Raw genomic sequence first — 21,550 nt, 5'->3', positions numbered from 1 at the left:
CATATTATTTTCCATCCAGATGTTTTAAGGTTACAGATGAAGTTAAACAGCAAATAACATTTTCAAATACAACAATATATACAGGTTTTCATCTTTAAGCATTTTTCTGTCAGAGTTTTCATTTGAGTTGGTGGGTTTGCCACAGGCTTTTATTTTGTAAATAAAACGGAGCCTGTGCTAAAGCGGAAGTGCCGTGTGTGTTTGTTTTCAACAGCTCGACAGCCCGCCATGACAGCAGCTTTCTGCGGTTTGGAGATCCGCCGCTGAAAAGCCGACGCAGGCCTCTTTCCTTAAACCTGACGTTTCAATCCTGTCCGCTACGCCGCGTGTTCGATTCCGCCATTGAACGCAGAGACAAAGCAGGGAGGAGGACGCCGTTCCTCCGTGTCCACTCAGAGGAAAATGTGGCGCGGAGGAAAAAAAACGTCTGAAGGAAAATGAGCGAGAATACGGGTTCTCATGACGAACGCACTGACACCTGATTGGTCCGTCAGCCTCACTCTCGGACCAATCAGAGAGCTCGCTGGAGAGTCTGCCGCTCCTAGCAACAAGAGAAAACTTCACACAAGTTTGAGATGACCGGGAGGTTCAGCAGCACGTGGACTCACTTCCGTTCATTTCTACCGTCAAAGTTCTTCTTTCAAACTAGTTTTGTTTACGTTTGAGGATTTCTGAAGAACTTTGAAGGAAGAAAACTCCTGCTTTGACAGAAAGTATTTTAATTGAGAGCAAAATATTAAACGTTTAATTGATTTATTCTGGATGAATGCTCCAGTTTTTATTCATGTTTATGTTCAAAAATGTGTTAATGTTTAGCTTTAGTGTATTCAGTAAATGTTTATTTTGTTGTACTGCAACCTAAAGTGTGTTTTGGGTTTAGGCCCCCCCTGTGCAACTGAGTTTGACCCCCACCCACCCACCGTAATACAAGTGTATAAAATTACTGCATTGATTGTGTAAATAAAGATAGGATATACAAAAAATGTTGCCAAATTATGTGAGTGTGTGTGTGTGTTGGGGGGGGTCACTCCTCCAGAGAGTAAGTGAGTGTAGAACCGCTGTGGGTACCGGATGTTCTCGGGTTGCCGAATGTTCTCGGGGTCCTTCGGGGTCCTTCGACCAATGATGACGTCACACTATTTGATTGGCTGTAAGTTGCCACGACCAATGAGTTAACGTCGCTAAGTTTTTTTAAAAACTTTATTGACAATTGCGGTATCATACATTAACAATGACATTAACGTTAACAACGAACAATAACGATGTAATCAATATTGCCTCGAAGATCAGTCACCATTGCCAAATATAACATATTGACATAGAAAATAAAGAATAGAGGGGAAAAAAAGAAACAATGAACATAACACACAAATAAATAAAAACATAAGTAAAATAAAATAAAGGAACATAGAAAAAATCTAAGTAGTTAGGGGTACTCGTGAAGTTTGTATTTCTGAACAAAACTAAGCAATTTCAAGCCATTCTTCTTTTTCATATAATGAAGTGATTGAAAGCAAAAACAGAGCTCTTTATTATATGTTATAAAAGTGGTTTGGTCTTCAAAACTTGACCTCACCAAGATGGCGGTGCTCTCCTCCCATGAGGAACCACGTGATGTCTCTTCTAGTGATATAACTCATTTGAAGGACCCTGAAGGACCCCGAGAACATCCGGCAACCCGAGAACATCCGGTACCTATACCGCCACTGCTGTAGTTCAAGTCTGAGCCGCGGCCGTCCAGGTGAGTCAGCTGATGTTTTCGGGGGGGCATCTCCCTCCACCCGGAGCAAGGCTGAGAACAAGCAGCTGCGAAAGCTGCCGCGTGCCGCTCCGTCGCGTGGATCCACAGGTGTCTCTCTCCTGTCGTACCTTGAGTTCATCTTGAGTTTAGCGCGTGCTTGAAAAGAGAGAGCAGCGCGCGCGCTGCTGCTAAAGTTGTGAGCACTGATGTCTGGGAGGACGGTGGCGCTGTTCCTCAGCTGCTGCTTGCAGCTCTCCGGCTGCAGAAGGATTCCACCCAAGCGGACAGGTGAGCTTCTTTAAAACACCGTTAAACGCGGACGGACGCACGCGGACATTTCTAATCATCATGTACCCGTTATTTGGACCGGAAGTTGCTAACAATGTTCACTTTTTACCAAGATGAATCCTTATATGCAAGTATTTTAAAGCCGAATGAACAAGTAGACTTAAAAGCATAAGCTGACACTTTAGTGTAGTACTTTGCGTTTTTTAATCGTGATTACATAATAAAGTCTTCTTTTTCCCTATGGACTTCACTTCCGCTAACATTGGCCAACGGCTGTTATTCGGAACCCCTCCCTGTTTAAAAAAAACTTTTTCCTGTTACTGGAAACTGAAATTTATCAAATTTTGTTTTTAGAATCTTTTGTCAAAACTCAAATCTATGTTTAAATAAGTGAAACTACGTGAATCTTGTTGAGGTGGCTGTGATTCAAAACATCGCTTCCAACTTCACACAGGTCCAACTTTATTGACCTTCCCCCAGGAACATATCCCGACATATAAAGGTTCCTACCCATTTATGTCACCTGATACTATGAAAATCTGAATATTTGAACTATTATATGTAGTCCTTGGTCTGGGTGAATGCTCGATTCTGATTGGTTGCAGGGAGTCCAATACAAAGTGATAATGGAGACTTAAAGGAAGTTTTGGTCCAATGATTTATTTATTTATTTATAATCTAGAACCTGGATGTTAGATGATTGTGCTGACCTAAACTCCAGCTGGTTACTGGAACAACAGAAACTCAGACGAAAGGTTCATAAACCATTTTATTATCAATTAAACAGAAATATTTAGTTTGTTGATCCACATTTAATGATCAGTTATTGGTGGATATTTCTATAATCAAAGTGATCTAGGAAACTTTTTGTGGCCTTTTTTTTTAAACAAACTTCAGCTTCCTCATCTGGACAAAGCGCTAAGACGTGAACTTTCCTCTGAAATGAAGCTCTGGATCACTGAATATGACATTTAGCATGTAAACCTTTTCCTCCGCTGGTTAGTCCTCATACAGCAGCTGCAGCACATCCAGAGGCAGATTCTGTAGCTGTTACCATGACAACGCATCACATCACACCAGCAAGATAATGCCCGACGAGGAGTCCATAAGAAGAAACAATGAACTGATGGACGCCTCACCAGGCATCATCCCTAACATAAAAAAATCTTCCCTGTGATTCCAAGGAGTAGTTTGGAAAACTGTTTTCACCAGCAGGTGGCGCAGACTCGCCGGTTCAAGCCTTTGCGGTTGCGGGCAGAGACGTGGTTCTACGCTGTGACGTCCCTGGACTTCACGGCGCGTCGGGCGTCAGAACGTGGGAGTGGTCCAAGGATGACGGAGGCCAGCTGAAGACGGCGCTCGCCGTGCGGGGTGGCGTGGAGCTGATGAGGGACAAGGAGGCGGGTTACGTCGACAGGACCGCCCCCTTGGTGAACAGATCTATGGAGCTGCGAGGCGTCAGGCTGACTGATACTGGCCTTTACGTGTAAGTGGGAGGAGCCTCGTGTTTCATTGCGTTCCATGTTCTGCTCGTCTGAGTTTCTTCTTCTGTTCTTTCTTTGCTGCTCAGCTGTAAATCCTTCCTGGACGATGGCAGAACTTTGGACACACGGGTTTCCCTCATCGTTGGTAAGAACACAGCATCTTCCAGTCCAGTCTGACAGCCCTCCATGTGTGTCCTTGTTGGAGCATTTAACACTGAGACGTCACAGCGACACAGAGATAACACGCCGTTGGACGTACCGCAGCTCTTCAAGCATGAATGTGGTTAACATGATTCTGTCCCAGAAACAAGCGGCTTTGCAGCCTAAAGGCTATGTTATGTGAAGTGATGCTGAAGGCGCCGTTACGGCCTGACAGGCAAACGCCACTCAGTCTGGGGGGAAATGATCATAGAGGGACCAGGTGTCCTGTGTCCCATGAAGCAGAAAGAAGTGACTGCTGGTTCAGACTAAACAGAAGGATTTGAACCTCAGCCAAACATAAACTAAGTCAGGGAGACCGCTGACCCCCCCACAGGGACCAGCAGAGTCTGCAGCTCCCTGCTAAGGCTGCCAAACAAAATCTAATGGATGAAAAAGAAACGAAGCCCCAAACAAAGACCACCAACCCAAACTAAGATAGCAAACCCAGCAGGATGAGACTGCTGAGGACCAATAGGGAAACCAACCAGCACAGCTCCAGCTGCTCCTTGGCCTCCTATTGAGGCCTCCTCTGACTTAAACACCTGCCAGGTGAGCAGAGTGACAGGAAGCAGCAGCAGAGCGGCTTTCCTCTGGTTCAGAATCACTCCTGTAAACTCTTCACTACAGAGAGGTGGGGGGTCTGTGTGCAGGGGAGGTGTCTGAGCTCAGCGTCATCGTCAGCCGCAGTGAAGACGGCGGGCTGGATGTTCTGTGTGAGGTCCGAGTCCGGGGCCTGGAGCTGACCCTGACGGTGCTGGACCACGGCGGGAACGCCCTCCACGCACAAACGCAGGCGTGGGACGGACCAGACCACGCCCACCATGTGAGGGTGCAGAGGAGGGTGGAGCCAACTGGAGGTAGGTCAGCAACGTGTCAGGCTGCCTGCAGCAAAATGAGTCCCAATGCCGTTGTCATGGCAACCGCACAGGTCACACGTATTCACTCACACACATATCAGTCCACATGTTTTTGGTCCACAGAAGTTCTGGTATTGAACCGCAGGAGGATTCATTCCATCCTTCATGCAACGTTATTCAAGAATCAGACCATGTTCCCCGACCGACCGCCTCAGAAACCACATCCAAAATATGTGACCTTTCCAGCCTTTAGGGACAAGTAACATGACCTTTGACCTACACAGACAGGTGGAGGTCCTGCCGGAAAAGTCCTCCTCCTCTACAGTTTGGGAAGGGACAGAAAAGTCCAACTTCTTTTGCAGTGGTCCATGCTGGAATCCCAACTCCACTTCCTGTCTGGTTAAACCGTTCAAACGCTTTTGGAGGATTCAGGACTTTGTTCTGCCAGACTTGACACTGAATTAAAGACTTTAGGGTGGAGTTTCATTGGTGAATGGATGAAAATACAACTGAAAACAATATTTTTCAGAACCCTGTGGAACCCTGTGGAACGCCCAGTAGAGGAACAGCAGTGGGCCGAGCCCAGAACCCTGTGGAACACCCAGTAGAGGAACAATAGTGGGCCAAGTCCAGAACCCTGTGGAACACCCAGTAGAGGGACAGCAGTGGGCCGAGCCCAGAACCCTGTGGAACACCCAGTAGAGGAACAGCAGTGGGCCGAGCCCAGAACCCTGTGGAACGCCCAGTAGAGGAACAGCAGTGGGCCGAGCCCAGAACCCTGTGGAACACCCAGTAGAGGAACAATAGTGGGCCGAGCCCAGAACCCTGTGGAACACCCAGTAGAGGAACAATAGTGGGCCAAGTCCAGAACCCTGTGGAACACCCAGTAGAGGGACAGCAGTGGGCCGAGCCCAGAACCCTGTGGAACACCCAGTAGAGGAACAATAGTGGGCCAAGTCCAGAACCCTGTGGAACACCCAGATGTGTGCAGAAAGGACTTGTTCCTGATGTTGTGGATTCCTTTAGGTTCATTCTTCTCTGTTTCTGCTCAAACCTCCAGAAAATGTGACGCTGACCTGCAGGTGGAACGTGTCTGGAGAGGCGGAGCAGAAGAAAGTCACCGTCTCCGGTAAACGTTCCTGATGTGGTTCTCAGGTTTTCTTCAGGACTCTGTCTTCACTGTCTGCTTTGCTTTCAGACCGCTCCACGTCTGCTGGTTGCTCCGCCCCTCTGGGGATTTGCTGCTGTGTCTCCATGCTGTTGATCTTCTGCGTTGGATGTTTCCTGGTTGTCCAGAAGAGAAAACTCCTTTCAGGTGGGACTTTCAGAGTTTATTGTCCTGTCGGTGAAGCCGTGAGCCGACCAGAACCTGCTTCCTGTCTTTGCAGGGCTGTGGAGAAAGATGACGGCGCTGACAGCCGGGTCACAGAGAGGTGAGGCGGGTCTATTGTATTGAAGTCTCAGTCCAGGTGGATGTGGGTAACCCTGTGGGGCTCACAGGTGACCTGCAGGAAATATCCAGGCTGTGTTCCACATACATTCTGTGTTTATGTCACGGATGTAAACTGGAGAACGGGAGAAAAGTTTGAGTCTTTATGTGAATTGTTCACACACAGAAGAAGACGTGAACCATCGTAGAACATGAACCGTGTGATTATTGCTGTTTATATGGAATTCATCAGTGATTCATGCATTAATTATGTAATTTAGACGTTATCTGTGCTCCGTATGCGATATATAAACGTTATACATCGGTGGTTCATGCAAGAAAAGTCTGTTAGACAAACGTGGAACAGTTGAAGAAACAGACATTTATGCATGCATGTTTTTAAATTTAGATTTATTCATTTATTGGATACAGGAAGAGAACATATAAATAAACATTCCTGTCAACATCCAGAGTTAACCAAAGGATTATTGTTCATCTGCAATGAGATGAGACATTTACATAACATTACATACAAATATTAAACCATACATGCTATTATATTAAAGGTTAACCTTAAAGTAAATTAGTAATAAAACACAAAATCAGACAAATGTATTAACATTTACACACATACTGACATGATGATAGAGGCATCAGTGACAGGTTTCCTCTGCTCTGACTGGCAGTGAGTCTTTACTGTCTGGAATCCGTTCTAAGTGTTTTGATCTCTAACAGTAATGGGGGGGGGGTCCACTCAGCAGCAGCTCTAGCAGAAAAAACACTTTTTCTAAAGGTGATGATCAGGCAGAAAGTCATGCATGACTGCCTTAGATTTAGTAATCATTGCATATAAACTACATATAATTAGCATAAACGACATAATTCTCAACAGACCTGAAAGCCTGAACGAACATCTGAGCACATCGACGAACACCAAGAAGAAAACGCAGCAGAATCATGGAGGACCACAGTTTCATACCTGAAAAAGGTCAAATCTAGCTGGTGTCTGTGTGACACTGCCTTGGACCAGCGCTGCTGCGTCCTCACTGACCACCTGATGCGGCGTGAGGAGAGCGTCCGCCGGCAGAGCAAACGCGGTTCTGACGCAGAGAACAGCGGCTTGGCGCCGTCACAACGCCGCTTTTCTCTGCGTCAGAATCCACGGGAATGAGGTTGAGTGCATGAACGGCTGAAGAGTTGGAGCACGTCATAGAGGGCGTGTCATTAGGATGTTAGACATGCAGCCGCTCTTCCACATGACCCTCCATTAAAACCCCAAAACCTGCAGAACCTTTGGTGCTGGTCCAGAAACCTCTGCTTCTGCTCAGGATCTCCACCGTCTCTGCAGCTGCTTCACCTGCAGACCTGTAGGAGTTCAGGTGAAGGAACACGCGGTTCCACAGAGGATCACAGAGAACTCCTCAGAAGCTGCTTTAGTTCTGAGGAGGTTCCTGCACAGCAGAGGTCAGGAGGTCACCTCAGAGTCTGCCTCTCACTCAAACCCAAACTTGTGTTTTCCAGCTGCTACTGAGGAAGAGGAGGAGCATTTCACCGGTGAGTCTGATGATCACAAATGAAGGACATTCTGCAGTTTTTCACCTTCTGGGTCATTTTTCACACAGAATACAGAAACCTGGAAGAAATGAGGACAACCGGAGTCTCTGCTGTTACCGCCACGGCGAACAACTTAACCCGTGAAGGTCAGTGCTGCTCCGCTCCAGACAGCCTTCAGAACTGACAGCAGACGCCTGAAAGAGTCAGGTCCAGGAGGTCAGGGGGGAGAACCTGGACGGGGTCCAGACCTGCAACCAGATCCAGCAGCAGACTTTCCTGCTTCTTCACGTCACGGCAGAGGTTGATGAAGTCACCGCCTGATCCTGAGGTTTACGCTGAGTCTCTGTACTTCCAGGAGATCTAGTTCTCGGGGTGGAAGGATCCGAAATATTGGCCAAAAAAGACCTCAAGCCGATGTCGAAATACCGGAACCAAATCATGAACGTTGGACGCAAGTAAGTTCCGTCACGCCGCACGTTTGATGACAAGTCCATGTAGACGCACTGGTCGTGTGTGCGCGTCCCACCCAGCTAAACTGTGTGTTTGATCTTAATGATCGGCTCATTTCTGTTTAGGAAAATGTCAAGTTTGACCAGATATTAGTCCCAGTTCAAAGAGACTGATCAAAACTCTGATGCATTTAAACGCATCACCTACACAAATCTGAAGAGGTGAAAAGTCAAAACCCCGCGTGCACGTGGAACTCTGATGTGTGCGTAGATGTGAGTGTTTCAGGTGACTGGTGTGTACTAGATGTGTGTGTGCGTGTGTTTCAGGTGACTGGTGTGTACTAGATGTGTGTGTGCGTGTGTTTCAGGTGACTGGTGTGTACTAGATCTGTCCATTGGAGCCGTTTGGAGTTCGTCGTTAGTCTGAAGCTGCTGTTATTCTAGTTGTTTCTCTGTAATTTGTATTTGTACATCTTTGAGTGTACATATGAACACACACTTACGAGGACACACAAATACGCACTAAATGTCTTGTATGAGTTACAAATCAAGAATGACGCACACACAAAACCAACGAGTCGATTTTCTCTCCGTTCGTTGGGGCGTCTGAGGTCAGAACTCTGGCGTCTGTGTGTTCCTACAGGTCGCTTTCAGGCTCTACGTAGAAAACGCGCGAGCATTGAGCGCACTTTGAAAGTTAAACCAGTTGAACTTTGACCAATCAGGGACTGGGATTTGGTAGAGAAGTTCGGTTTAGTTCAGTTTACGGACGTACCAACCGTTTGAAAAAGAAAGAAGAGCCTGCAGTCAGGTTCTCCAGGTTTACCACGTTTCACACTAAGACTGTAGGAACACGCTAGAAACCAGGAAGAAAACGGGGGAGAAGCCCCTCCCTGCTTGTCCGGTGTGAACACCGTGGGCTAAACGTGTTCATGAAGCCGTGTTCAGCGTGTTGTTGAAGTGCTAAACACGTCTTTGCCGTGCGTCAAACGTCGTTGTGAATGTGGCTTAAAGGCTGATCGTCTGCATAACCTCTGGTCCCCAGGCTCCGCCTCCACCCGGCTCTGATCGCCGCCATGATCTCCAAACAGTCGAACGCTGGACAGCAGCTCAAGCCCGATGGCCACGGAATGCACGACGCCAACTCTTACGGTCTCATGCAGGTGAGCGTGGTGACCGTCAGCCGCTCGGCGCCGCCGCTGCCTCCTTTTGACGCTCGGTCGTGTCGCCCAGATCAACAGGAAGTTCCACGCCGTGAAGGGCGAGCCGTTCAGCGAGGACCACATCGACGAGGGCTCCACCTACCTGATCCACCTCATCAAGACCGTGACCAACTGGAGGCCGGATTGGAGCAGAGAGCAGCACCTGAAAGGTCAGTTCAGGGGAATCGAACCCCCGACGCCGCTGAAGGCCCTGCAGCTGAGGCTCCTCTGTGTCCAGGAGCGCTGGTCTGCTACATGGTGGGCCTGGAGAAGGAGAAGCTGAACTACGACGGAGAGCTGGACCAACAGACGCCCACGCGGGACTTCGCCAACGACGTCATCGCCCGGGCGCAGTTCTACGCCGAGAACGGTTTCAGGGTTTAGTTCCAGCTGCTGACCGGAGAAGAAACCAAGTTTAACGCCAAACGCTGCTTTAGGAACGTTTGTGTTCATCAGCTCCTCAGTAGAAACTCTCAACCGTCACAGAAATCAGTTCCTTTTCCAAACAGCAGAACCAGAAATCAGTTTGGTACCGCGAGGAAAGAGGTTAGTGGTACATGCTAGCTCCAACACGTTAACGCCAGAGATGTCGCTAACAAATGTGGTTAAAGGGTTAACCACATTTGTTAGCGTTAGCATGTTGCTGCGCGGTAAGTTTTCTGTTGGTAAAGTGTTGCACGACGGCACAAAGCCTCCCAATCAGCTGATCAGGTAAACACTTCACAATGCAGCACATCTCTGCAAAGCTGCTTTTCTCAGCCTCCAGGATCCGCTGGAGTTAGCTTAGTTACGTAAATGGATGAGTTACGATGGTTGAAACAAACTGGAGCGTTTTTTCTTTCTTGGTTGTTTTCTCTTCATTCCTCTGATAAAGTTGGTCAATTTTCAGATGAGCGTTACATTCACGTTTCTGATTTAGATTTACCCCTTGTTCTATCTTAGATGACCCCCCCCTTCCATTGAGGTGTTCCCCCTACCATGACAAAGGTGGATAAAGGTGGAAAGATTTCATGTAATCCATGGACACCAGTGAAGATCACAAATCATTGAAGAAAAAAGGTTCAGCGCACTGTCTAGTGGGTCTAGATGACCCCACTCCCAATGTTAAAGTGCCTAGGATAGAACAAGGGTTATAAATGTTTCGCCAGTATTATAAAAAGAAAACCACGGCTGCAGCGACACCTACAGGTGAACCAGCAGATTACAGCTGCATGTTGATGCACGGCTCATGTTTGCTGCAGAAATGTTTGTTAAAATGTGAAATGATGGTGTCATAAAACGTATATTTTTATCCAGACGTTGTTTGTAATATTTCTATGTTCACATTGTAGATGAGTTTAGAACTTGGCCTTGAGTGAAAGTGCAGAAAGCTTTCTGAAGGTCCCACTTCTCTGCAGAAGAATCCAAACTCAAATGTGCTGGAATCTGTGGTCATAAGCTTTTATTTTTGTATTTTTGTTTTCAGTCGTTTGTGAATTTATCCAGGTCTGCCTTCACTCGTTTGTCTATTATCTCTGGAAGAAGCTGCTGTTTTACTTTGAAAGGTCAGAAAAGTTTCAGAATAAAATAAGAGTGAATTTCATTATAGCCTTTTACTTCACGGCTCCCATCCAGACGTTCTGACTCATCTCACCTGCCAGCAGAAACGGAGGCGTAACCATGGCAACAGGAGGTTTCGACAGTCATGACATCACTTTATTTACAGCACAAAACAGTCCCTGTTCATTAGCTAAACAAAAACACACAAAGTTGCATTTATTTAAGTTAAATCCAGAATAAAAAACAGAATCTTCCTTAACGAAGCTCCATCTGGAAAAAATATTCCCCAAAATTCTTACATCTGTGATTTTTCTGTGCTTTGCAGATTTACAAATATGAAATTAGGAATAAATAAACGTGATCAGGAACAGTCCATATAAGAAAACGGCCAACCAATCACAGTAAAGCCTGAGTTGAAGCCCCGCCCCTCAGGCTTAGATAAATGGGTGGGGTTTTGGTGTGGGCGTGGCTTTTGTTGGGATGGGCTTGTGCTTCTCTGATGACTCGTCCTGGTTACCATGGTGATTGGGAGGGGCTTCAGCTGCAAGATCATCAATGGATACGACAAATTATTAAAACCAGAAATTTTCAAAGTAAAAGCATGAGCTCCTGAACCTTTTCCACATTTGATTTCTGTTTGTTTTCCTTTGATCATTGAATATTTCTGGAGGCGTTTTGTTTTTTTCTGCTGGTAAATCTGCGTTTCCGTGTTTGTGGGTCTTACTCTGCATCCTGAGCAGCGCCAGCTCCAGGCCCCTCAAGGCTTCGGCCTGGTTACTTCTGAACCGGGCCAGACCAAACTCCTGAAGAAGAAAGAGAGACGGGTTTAGAACAAAACTGTTTTTTCTGCTGGATCAGAGCACAAACACGGTGAGGTTCTGGTCTTTGGTGAGGCTGTCGGTTCCTCGTCTCTGTTCCTCATGCCTCTGACTTGTTCGTGGTTCTTGGTCAGACGGTTGTTTTTATGCCGATGCGGCCGGTCAGTCCGGCAGGCCACACCCCCCACCACCAGCTGATGGGCGTGGAAGGTTACGGTCTCCGTGCAGAGCTGGACGTTTTGGGACTTTACTGCCTCCACAGATTCTCTGTTGGACTGACGTCCAGAGACCGGCTACAACACTCCAGAACCCTGAGGGGATGTTTGCGTAGACACTACTTGGTTGCCATGGTGATGCATTTGGGCTCACTGTCCTGCTGGAGGATCCAGACATGTTCCATGTTCAGCGTGATGGGGGGAGGTTTCTGTCCAGAACCTCTCATTCAGTCCTTCCTTCATAGGACCAGTCGTCCACAGTCTCTCTGCAGAAAAACGGCCCCACACCATGATGACTCCACCCCCATGCTTCACACGTGCAGCTCTTTCTTCCTCCTTCAAACACGGCGACTGGCGTTTCTACCACAGAATCCATTTGGGTCCAACAATCTGGTTTCCTGGATCCTGTTTTACATTCGGTCCAAACCCAGATTCCTAACCCTTGTGTTATCCTAGGCACTTTAACATTGGGAGGTGGGTCATCTAGACCCACTAGACAGTGCTATGAACCTTTTTTCTTCAATGATTTGTGATCTTCACTGGTGTCCATGGATTACATGAAATCTTTCCACCTTTATCCACCTTTGTCATGGTAGGGAGAACACGTCATTGGAAGGGGGGGGGGTCATCTAAGATAGTACAAGGGATAACGGAACAATCTGCAGAATCTGACCCCCCCCCCCCCACACACACACACACTAATGTCAATGAGAGATTTAAGATAAATACCTTCAAACTTTCAATCAAACTCCTACTTCGAAATGATTGGACTTTGGGTCTCAGTGTCACAGAACCGGGTCGGGTTTGGGCTCACCTGAATGGGTCGGCCCAGGCCGTAAACAGCAGAGGAGATCCAGGCTTCTCTCTTTAGTTTGGTCCAAGATGGCCGACTGTGATCCTCCTCAAACAGACACGTCTCCACCACCACCTGTGGGGCGGGGGAAACTCCTCAGTCACCTGTTTCCTGCAGGTGAGACCGTCAGAACCAGGCCGACTCACCATCAGCTTGTTGTGGTTCAGGTTCCAGGTCTTGGTGGTGAACGTGTGGGTTTGTGGGTCCACGATGGAGTCCTCCAGCACGTAGACCGCGCGCGCCACGTGGGCGGGGAAGACCCGCTCCGCCCAGCCCGGCAGCCGGTTGGTTTTGGTCAGCAGTCGCCGTGACAACAGGTGGTTGTTGGGGGTGAGCTCCCGGTACAGGACGTCCTCAGTCAGAACATGCGTGCTGAAACACACACAATGCATCATGGGGGATTTTTGATTCTCTGGGAACACACATTGAGAAGTAATCTGATTACAATTGGGACGTAGGGAGCTGGTTACCTGTACGGATTCGGATATCGCTGCCAGAAGGCGGCTACCACCTGGTCCCATGGACTGAGGATGTGGACTTCACTGTGAAAGTAGCGTCCCATCGCTGAGGCCTTCAGCACCAGCAGGGAGGAAGACGGCAGACGATGAAGATGCCAGGTTCTGACGTCTGTCTCCACTTAACCCTTGTGTTATCTTAGGTGACCCCCCCCCCCTTCCATTGAGGTGTTCTCCCTACCATGACAAAGGTGGATAAAGGTGGAAAGATTTCATTTAATCCATGGACACCAGTGAAGATCACAAATTATTGAAGAAAAAAGGTTCAGGGCACTGTCTAGTGGGTCTAGATGACCCAACTCCCAATGGTAAAGTGCCTAGGACAGCACAAGGGTTACAGTGCCTAGCATAGAACAAGGGTCACGTGTAATGATCAAATGCCCCAAAATAAAAAGAATCATCAGAGTAAAAAATACCAGTAGAGCTTCATAAACATTCACTCATCCTCGTCTCATAATCCCGTCTGAAGTCCAAAATAGTCCCAGAAAAAATGACCCATAAATATTTATTACACAGGATCAAACTAAAGTTCTGACATTTAGAAACAATCATTCTTACATTTTCAAAAAGAAGAAGCTATGCGTTGGCCGGGAATCGAACCCGGGTCAACTGCTTGGAAGGCAGCTATGCTAACCACTATACCACCAACGCGACGATAATTGTTCTCTGGGAAAAACTGAACTAGTTCCTGTTCTTACAGACGAAGCGGTTTGTTTCTGACCTCCAGTCCCGCGTGCACAACCTTGAGACTCTCGCGGACTAAAAATTTACTCATTTATTCTTATTTCCTGGCTTACTTCAATGTTGAAATGGACTCGTGAGCATTACTGGCTGCGTGTGGACAATTATCTCGCGATGACTTGCACAGATTAAGCTGTTAACCAACAGGTCAGGCGGATTCAATCAAAGGAAAACAAAGACAGTCGATGTTCCTGCAGTCGATGACGACATATATTTTAAGAAAAGAAGCTCTGCGTTGGCCGGGAATCGAACCCGGGTCAACTGCTTGGAAGGCAGCTATGCTAACCACTATACCACCAACGCGGCAAGGTTACAAACGCCGGGAAAAAAAACCACGTGCTGTTCTTACAGACACAGTGGTTTGTTTTAGCTCTAGTGTCCCGCGTGCACAACCTTGAGGCACGACCTCGTGGACTTAAATCCTCTCCTGGTTTGAAAATTCAGGATAAAGTTAATTTGTTTATTCCTATTTGCTGCAGGACGTCGCCGTCCACAAAATAAAAGGTCTCTTTACGATCTTAGATTTGTTCCCATTTTTTAAAAGTTGCCTCGTGAGCATCACTAGTTGCGTGTGAACGAAGTCTGTCTCGCGATAACTTGCGGAGATTAAACGGTTTGCTTTTAGGTCGTGAAGGATTTAATCAAAGAAAAACAGACAGTAAATGTCACCAGAGTAAATCAAAACACAATTTAAAACAAATTTGCGTTGGCCGGGAATCGAACCCGGGTCAACTGCTTGGAAGGCAGCTATGCTAACCACTATACCACCAACGTAGGATATGGCATGTCGACGCAAACAAAACTGGCCAATTCGCCCTAAACCTAGTCTAGTTTTCTCCATTCTCCATGGTGGTTCTTAACACCACGGATGCAATACACTTTTTTGGAGGCGCTGTTTCCACGTTGTCGTTGTTGTAAGGATTTTGTGGCGATCCGGATTTAAGAAAAAGAACCGAAATCTTGCAGCCAGATTAGATCCGACCGTCATTAACCCTTGTGCTATCCTAGGCACTTTACCATTGGGAGGTGGGTCATCTAGACCCACTAGACAGTGCTCTGAACCTTTTTTCTTCAATGATTTGTGATCTTCACTGGTGTCCATGGATTACATGAAATCTTTCCACCTTTATCCACCTTTGTCATGGTAGGGAGAACACCTCAATGCAAGGGGGGGGGGGGGGGGTCATCTAGCACAAGGGTTAAAACACTGAAGTACGTCAAGTCAAAATCTGGTGTGAGTAAAAAACATTATCTGGAGAAAGTTTCTGGTTTGACATTTCACTGCTGTACATCAAAGGACTGAAAATCCAGGGACAAGGATTCAAACCTGCAACCTTTTCCAGTGGAGTATTTGTTTTACTAACCTTTTTTCATTTGACCAAAGGTAGAAAACGTTTTTGGGAAAATATTATTGAATTTTGACTTCCAGTACACCTGTGATACCTTAAATGCATCTTTGTTACAGATCTTCTTTACATCATCGCACTGGTTATAAAAGGACTCCTGATGTTTAATGTCAAAAGATTTGTAGTTTAGTTTGTGAAATTTAGTTTGTGTGTTTATGGTTTTCTTACACATTCTTCTTCTTGAATAAAACAATACCAAAATAAATTCAATACTTGCTCCATTCATTTCACACTTTTAAGTCATTTTTGTTTAAATCCTTCTTTAAATCTGCTCTTTCGTGTGTAAATACTTGGTTGATCATTTTGTGTTAAAAACTGTTTTTTATTATTTTACATACCTTTATTAAACGTGGTTGACATTAAAATAAGCAAAAGATCACGACTGTTATTTGGATTAATCAAAGACAGCATAAACGTATACAAATATCATTTTGAAAAATACTTGCAGCTTAACATTTATTAAACTAAGACCTTTTAATATGCCAGAACTTCTCACTGACGTCACCGCCCAAGTTTGGCTCCGCTGTGCGATGATGGCCGGTATTGGACCCGTGTTCTTCTTCGTCGTATGAGTTTAAACGGGTTTAAAAAAATCAAAGTAGATTTATTTATAAAGGAATCTGCACTACAGGGAGGAAAAGAAGCTCTGCGTTGGCCGGGAATCGAACCCGGGTCAACTGCTTGGAAGGCAGCTATGCTAACCACTATACCACCAACGCTAATGAAGCCATCTCAGAACAGAATCACAAACTAAACGTAACTTTAGCTACGTTCTTCTGTGTATTTCATTCGTGAACCCCCCGGTTGTCCGGTAGTTCCACCGAACACCTTCGCATGTTTTGGCTCTGTGACGCGGCGGGACGCTAGTTCCGCTTTGACCCGTAATTAACTGCACTGAGTCTGATTCTCTGCAGCTTCCTCCTGTGAACCGCCGCGCGCGCACAGTTTCGCGCGCCAACGGCGCTAACGCCGCTCGGCGGCTGAAGCTAACGGCCGACACGAGCTGACGTACCTGCGGGCGGCACGAGCGGAACACTGCAGCGGTTCTGTTCGCAGCCCACCAGCGCTGGAGTCCGGAAAGAGCCGGATCGGAACCACCTGCAATTCCCACTGTCAGCCACTAGAGGGCGAGCCTGCACCGCCGTACAGGCAGCGGTGTCTCAGCGTTAAATAGTCACGTGACTGAATCAAACCGCAGCACTGAGTCTTAAGTGAAACATTTCAATTGAGTCGTTAATTTTAGTTGATTGTTATTCCTGTCCAGAAGTATTTGATAAAATAAAAACAATAAATATAAACATTAAATACACGATACCTTAAATCAGAATATATGAAGCCCTTCCCACTATGAGGCCAGTGTATACTGCATTCTGATTGGCTGCAGGACCTCCAATAAAACCTGATAATGGACACCTATAAAAGAAGTTCATGTCACACAACCCAAATGTTCTATACTATTGGTCTAACCGGCAGATGATTGCTGGATCTTCTTCCACTTTCAGCTTCTCCCATCAGGGGTCGCCACAGCGAACAAGTCGCATGGTCAATTTGGCAATGTTTTACGCCGGATGCCCTTCCTGACGCAACCTTCTCAAACCGGGCTTGTAACCGGCAGAGGTAGAGAAGGGAAAGATGATTGCTGGATAATCCTCAGTATTTTCATTTTATTTCCTCCTTGGTCCAAGTTATTCACGTTATAAACTGACGTCTGATGTTTCCACGTCCATCAATTAAAATTTTGACTGACAGCTTTTGTGTAGACCACTTTCAAGTGGTAGGGGTGTGGCCTTCCAACAAGCTCACTCCTGATTGGGCAGAGTGGTTTCCATAAAACGTCTTCTGACTAAGAGATGCGTCTGGCTCCGACATGGCGACGTCTGTATCACAAAAAAATGGCGCATAAATTGACTTCATTTGGTTGGAGCTGGAACTAAGCTATGTTTTATGGATGACGTCACACTAATGCTATGTTGTGATGTGGGTTCTTGAATGCGCCTAACGCACTTTTTATGAGCATGATGTTCAAACAGGGAGGGGCTACTGTTTGCTTGTGCATGTCTGCCACCTACAGGTTAAAGAGTCTCGGTGCATCATCTCAAAACGGAACCAAACACTTCATGGAGCTTCGATTAACCTCAGATGTTCTTTATCCAAACCTGAAATGCCCAACAAGAGAGCTGAACACATTGGATCACTGCTATATAACAGTCAGGGGGGCTTACAGAGCCGTGGCCCCCGCGGCTCTGGGTTTCTCGGACCACGCCCTGATTCACCTCATCCCCGCATACAGACCAAAGCTTAAGCTCTCTAAACCTACAGTGAGGATGTCTGAGATGTGGACCAGCGAGGCTGTGGAGGAGCTTCTCACGTGTCTGGACACAACGGACTGGGATGTGTTTAGAGCTGCCACAGACCGTTTGGATGATTCCACAGACACTGTGACGTCATCCATTCAGTCCTGAGGACAGCATCATCCCAACAAAAACCAGGGTTACCTATGACAAACCCTGGTTCACACCCAGACTGAGACAGCTGAGGAAGGAGAAAGAAGCAGCCTATAGAGCTAAAGACAAAGAGGGCTATAAGGGCGATAAGTACCAGTTCTCTAAAGAGGTGGAACAGGTGAGAACTCGGCACAATAAACGCCTGGAAGAGCAATTCTCTGTCAACGACGTCACATCTGTTTGGGGAGGGCTCAGGCAAATCACCTACAACGACCTACAACTGGCTGAGAGGCTTAACACCTTTTATGCCAGGTTTGAGGTCCCACCCCCTCCTCCTCCCCCCTCACTGAACAGGTTTCCTCAGCAACTTTGGGGCCACATTCCTCCCCCACCACTCTCACTGAGGACAGCACAGGTGGACCACATCCCCCCCACCACTGTCCTCTCAGTCACAGAAGAGGGGACGCTCAAGCTTTTCCAGAAGCAAAACCAACGGAAGGCTCCTGGCCTGGACGGCATCTCCCCTGCCACCCTGAACCACAGTGCAGGTGAACTGGCAGCGGTCTTCACAGACATCTTCAACACCTCCTTGGAGTCCTGCCACGTCCCGCCCTGCTTCAAACTGTCCACCATCGTCCCCAAGAAGCCCCGCATAACTGGCCTCAATGACTACAGACGTGAGTGCCACAGGCCTGTGGCACTCACGTCTGTAGTCATGAAGACATTCGAGCGTCTGGTCCTCCCCCACCTCAAATCCTTCACCTCCCCCCTCCTGGACCCTCTGCAGTCAAGGAGACGATGCTTTCAACCTGGCCCTCCACTTCATCCTGCAGCACCTGGACTCCCTGGTACCTATGCTAGGATCCTGTTCGTGGACTTCAGCTCGGCATTCAACACCATCCTCCCCTCTCTGCTTCAGGAAAAGCTCCTCCAGCTCAACATGTCTGACTACACCTGCAGGTGGATCACTGACTTCCTAATGGACCGGAGGCAGTGTGTGCGGCTGGGGAAGAATGTCTCCACCACTCAATGCATCAGCACAGGAACTCCACAGGGCTGTGTACTTTCCCCTCTGCTCTTCTCCCTGTACACCAACTGCTGCACCTCCAGCCATGACTCTGTCAAACTGATCAAGTTTGCAGATGACACCCCCCTCATGGGGCTCATCTCTAACCATGATGAGTTTGCCTACAGAGGGTGGGGGGGGCGGCTGGTGTCGTGGTGCAGCATCCACCACCTGAAGCTGAACACCCAGAAGACGGTGGAGATGATCAAAGACTTCAGGAAGGTCACAGCCCCCTCACCCCCCCTCATCCTGACAGACTCTCCCATCACCATAGTGGACTCTGTCCGTTTCCTCGGGACCACCATCCAGTGGCGGTTTTTGATATGATATGGGCGATGTGGGCGGTCGCCCAGGGCGGCACTTCATAGGGGGCGGCATTTGCCGTCATTTGCCGTGCCTGAGGCGTTACACCTAATGTGCTACATACTATATTCAAAGAGGAAGCTTGGAGCTTTTAATTTGAAATTGCTTCAGCAGCCAACACTTAATGCTTTTTGTTTGACACATCAGACTCTTAAGAATGTCTTCCTCCTATTTGCTCTTCACACTTATGGTGCAAAAAAAAAAAAAAAAAAAAAAAAAAAAAGAATACCACAGAGTGAAACAACGTAAAACAGGCACATGAAAAGGAATTGGGCAGAACAAACATCCGTGCTCAACCCAATTTCGAAAAAAGCAGGCAATGGAGATTATTTCCCACAATTCTTTGCTCCTACACAGCAGACCCGATGCGCACGTGACCACCGCCCTCTGCTGCAAGACGCTTGCGGCCACACCTCTTTGCTGTAGTCTTTGGAACATAAGTCAAAAAACTCAAGAGGGGAGCGCAACTCACCGGTGGCTGGCTGAATCACACTAACAGGTGATTGGGAGTCTTTTTCTATCTAACAATCAACTCTGGGCCGCAGCTGCGCCTCCCGTCATAGAGACGGAGCCGCGTGTGTCAGAGGGAAGGGGAGGGGGAGGGGGGATGAGATCAGACCATTTTTTTAGGATTGAGTTTTTTTGGAGGATTTTTACTGTTGGTGTTGAACAAATTTAGGGAAATGCCAAATATTTTTGGAGTAATCCCACTGATGAGTTCTAAGATTTAGTCTTTAATGTTTCATAAGACCTAAACATATTAATCACAATAAGTTTTATTTTTTTGATCTAAACCCTCTGATATGTTTCTCAAAGACACACACAGGGCGTCACACATTAAGAAATTATTGCTAAAAATGAAGCAGGAGTCCAGCTCTAAAAAAGAATTCTCTAAAAAATGATGAAAGAGCAAAAAAAATGGAATTATTTGATATAATTTCTTATTAATATTTCCAGGCTTTCGTTGCTTTTTGTCCTGCAGCATGTTCATATTTGTATAATTTTGACAGAATATATTTATATGGAGAACAAAATATTACAACTTATTTAAGGTTTAACTTGTGTTCCTGTTTTTATTCATATTTATGTTCAAAAAGTTCAGTTTAAAAGGTTTAAAAGTTTAGGTTTAGTGTGTTCAGTAAACATTTATCTTCTTCGGCCCAAAACCTTAAGCGTGTTTTTAACTTAGGCCCCTGTGTGACTGAGTTTGACCCCCCTGTAATACGAGTCTAGAAAATGCATGCATTTTTTGAGTAAAATGGCTAAATAAAAGATAGGGAACACAGCAGGATGTTGTCAAATTTTGTATGTGTGTATGTGGGGGGGGGGGGGGGGGGGGGGTGGGGTTACTCGCCCAGGCAGTAAGTTAGTGTAGAACCGCCACTGCCACCATCACCATCACATTGACAGACTGCAGCGTATTGTGCGCTCAGCAGAGAAGGTGATCGGCTGCAGCCTTCCATCTGTCCAGGAACTAAATGTCTCCAGAACCCGGGGACGTGCAGGCCGGATGGCAGCCGACCCGTCTTACCCTGGACATGGTCTACTGGAACTACTCCCCTCAGGCAGGAGGCTAAGGTCCATCAGGACCAGAACCTCAAGACACAAAAAGTTTCTGTCCCTCTGCAGTCAGACTCTTTAACACCCTTTAACTCCTCCCCCCTTAAACTTCACTTCTATGTCCAATCAGTCACCAGCCCACTGCACCCTGATCGTCCTCAGTTTGCACTGTTTTCTGCACTGTTTGCACCACTTACTCTATTATTTATTGTTCTGACCATTGTGTCATTTTTTCTTTTTAATTTTTGTCGCTAACTGTTCTTCTGTTTTATGTTGAACACTTGCACCAAAGCAAATTCCCATTCTGTGAAACTTCACCAAATATGGCAATAAGACTTCTTGAATCTTCTCCTGGACCTGCAGCACCGACTCACATGATGTCATCTGGGTTTTGGTTCTGAACACTTTGAAGTTCTGCTTAGATTCTTCTCAAACCCACTGGAAGTTCTGTGAATCAACAACCTGTGAGGTATCTGACAGGGAGGACTTGATCTCCCGTTGCTGAGGGGGAGTCAGAACGTCCAGACAGTTGATCAATGAGCGTCTGGCTGTGCTGGACGGACGCTGCACCACAGCACTAATGCGCTCTTATTGGAGACACGGAGAGGGCGACGGCCTGCTAACCCAGAGTAATTACAGCCTCCTGCAGACGTGCATTATGTTCCATTAATCTGACAGCAGCAGAGCGTGTCGGCGTTCATCTGGATGAGCGACCGGCCGCTCCTCAAAGAGGAAACAGCACTGAGAGCCAAACCCAGAATCCCAACGTCACGTTTCTGTGCTCCACACATTTCTGCAAACTGGTGCATTTTGAACTGCAAACTG

General features: G+C 46.9%; 2 protein-coding genes and 4 non-coding genes across 9 annotated transcripts; 1 reads left to right on the top strand and 5 right to left on the bottom strand.

Moving 5' to 3' along the window:
• The first annotated feature begins 1,680 nt into the window (after window positions 1-1,680).
• LOC101156609 lies at window positions 1,681-10,775 on the top strand. Of its 2 annotated transcripts, none has more exons than XM_011487147.3 (13): window positions 1,681-2,029; window positions 3,245-3,515; window positions 3,600-3,658; window positions 4,365-4,571; window positions 5,632-5,700; window positions 5,770-5,886; window positions 5,960-6,004; window positions 7,522-7,554; window positions 7,623-7,700; window positions 7,910-8,009; window positions 9,049-9,166; window positions 9,237-9,375; window positions 9,444-10,775. In XM_011487147.3, the coding sequence occupies exons 1-13, from the start codon at window positions 1,948-1,950 to the stop codon at window positions 9,587-9,589; spliced, it is 1,464 nt and encodes a 487-aa protein (XP_011485449.1). In that variant the 5' UTR covers window positions 1,681-1,947; the 3' UTR covers window positions 9,590-10,775. The 2 variants fall into 2 exon arrangements, with proteins under 2 accessions (XP_011485449.1, XP_004079616.1); XM_004079568.4 differs by having other exon boundaries at window positions 3,242-3,515.
• Window positions 10,630-16,435, bottom strand: LOC101156360 (PRELI domain-containing protein 1, mitochondrial-like). Of its 3 annotated transcripts, none has more exons than XM_011487146.2 (6): window positions 16,305-16,435; window positions 13,101-13,201; window positions 12,777-13,002; window positions 12,592-12,705; window positions 11,469-11,547; window positions 10,630-11,285 (listed from the first exon to the last, which is right to left on the bottom strand). In XM_011487146.2, the coding sequence occupies exons 2-6, from the start codon at window positions 13,190-13,192 to the stop codon at window positions 11,179-11,181; spliced, it is 618 nt and encodes a 205-aa protein (XP_011485448.1). In that variant the 5' UTR covers window positions 13,193-13,201; window positions 16,305-16,435; the 3' UTR covers window positions 10,630-11,178. The 3 variants fall into 3 exon arrangements, with proteins under 3 accessions (XP_011485448.1, XP_020567077.1, XP_020567076.1); XM_020711418.2 differs by having other exon boundaries at window positions 13,101-13,194; window positions 16,305-16,412; XM_020711417.2 differs by lacking the exon at window positions 16,305-16,435 and adding an exon at window positions 15,764-16,278.
• trnag-ucc lies at window positions 13,725-13,796 on the bottom strand. The gene has a single exon. It is a non-coding gene; the product is annotated as a tRNA-Gly (tRNA).
• trnag-ucc lies at window positions 14,118-14,189 on the bottom strand. Its single transcript has one exon. It is a non-coding gene; the product is annotated as a tRNA-Gly (tRNA).
• On the bottom strand, window positions 14,589-14,660 carry trnag-ucc. The gene has a single exon. It is a non-coding gene; the product is annotated as a tRNA-Gly (tRNA).
• Window positions 15,940-16,011, bottom strand: trnag-ucc. The gene has a single exon. It is a non-coding gene; the product is annotated as a tRNA-Gly (tRNA).
• Window positions 16,436-21,550: the final 5,115 nt, after the last annotated feature.

This window comes from Oryzias latipes, chromosome 18 (genome assembly GCF_002234675.1).
Source record: "Oryzias latipes chromosome 18, ASM223467v1".
NCBI lineage: Eukaryota > Metazoa > Chordata > Actinopteri > Beloniformes > Adrianichthyidae > Oryzias > Oryzias latipes.
This window is presented reverse-complemented; position numbering and strand designations above follow the sequence as displayed.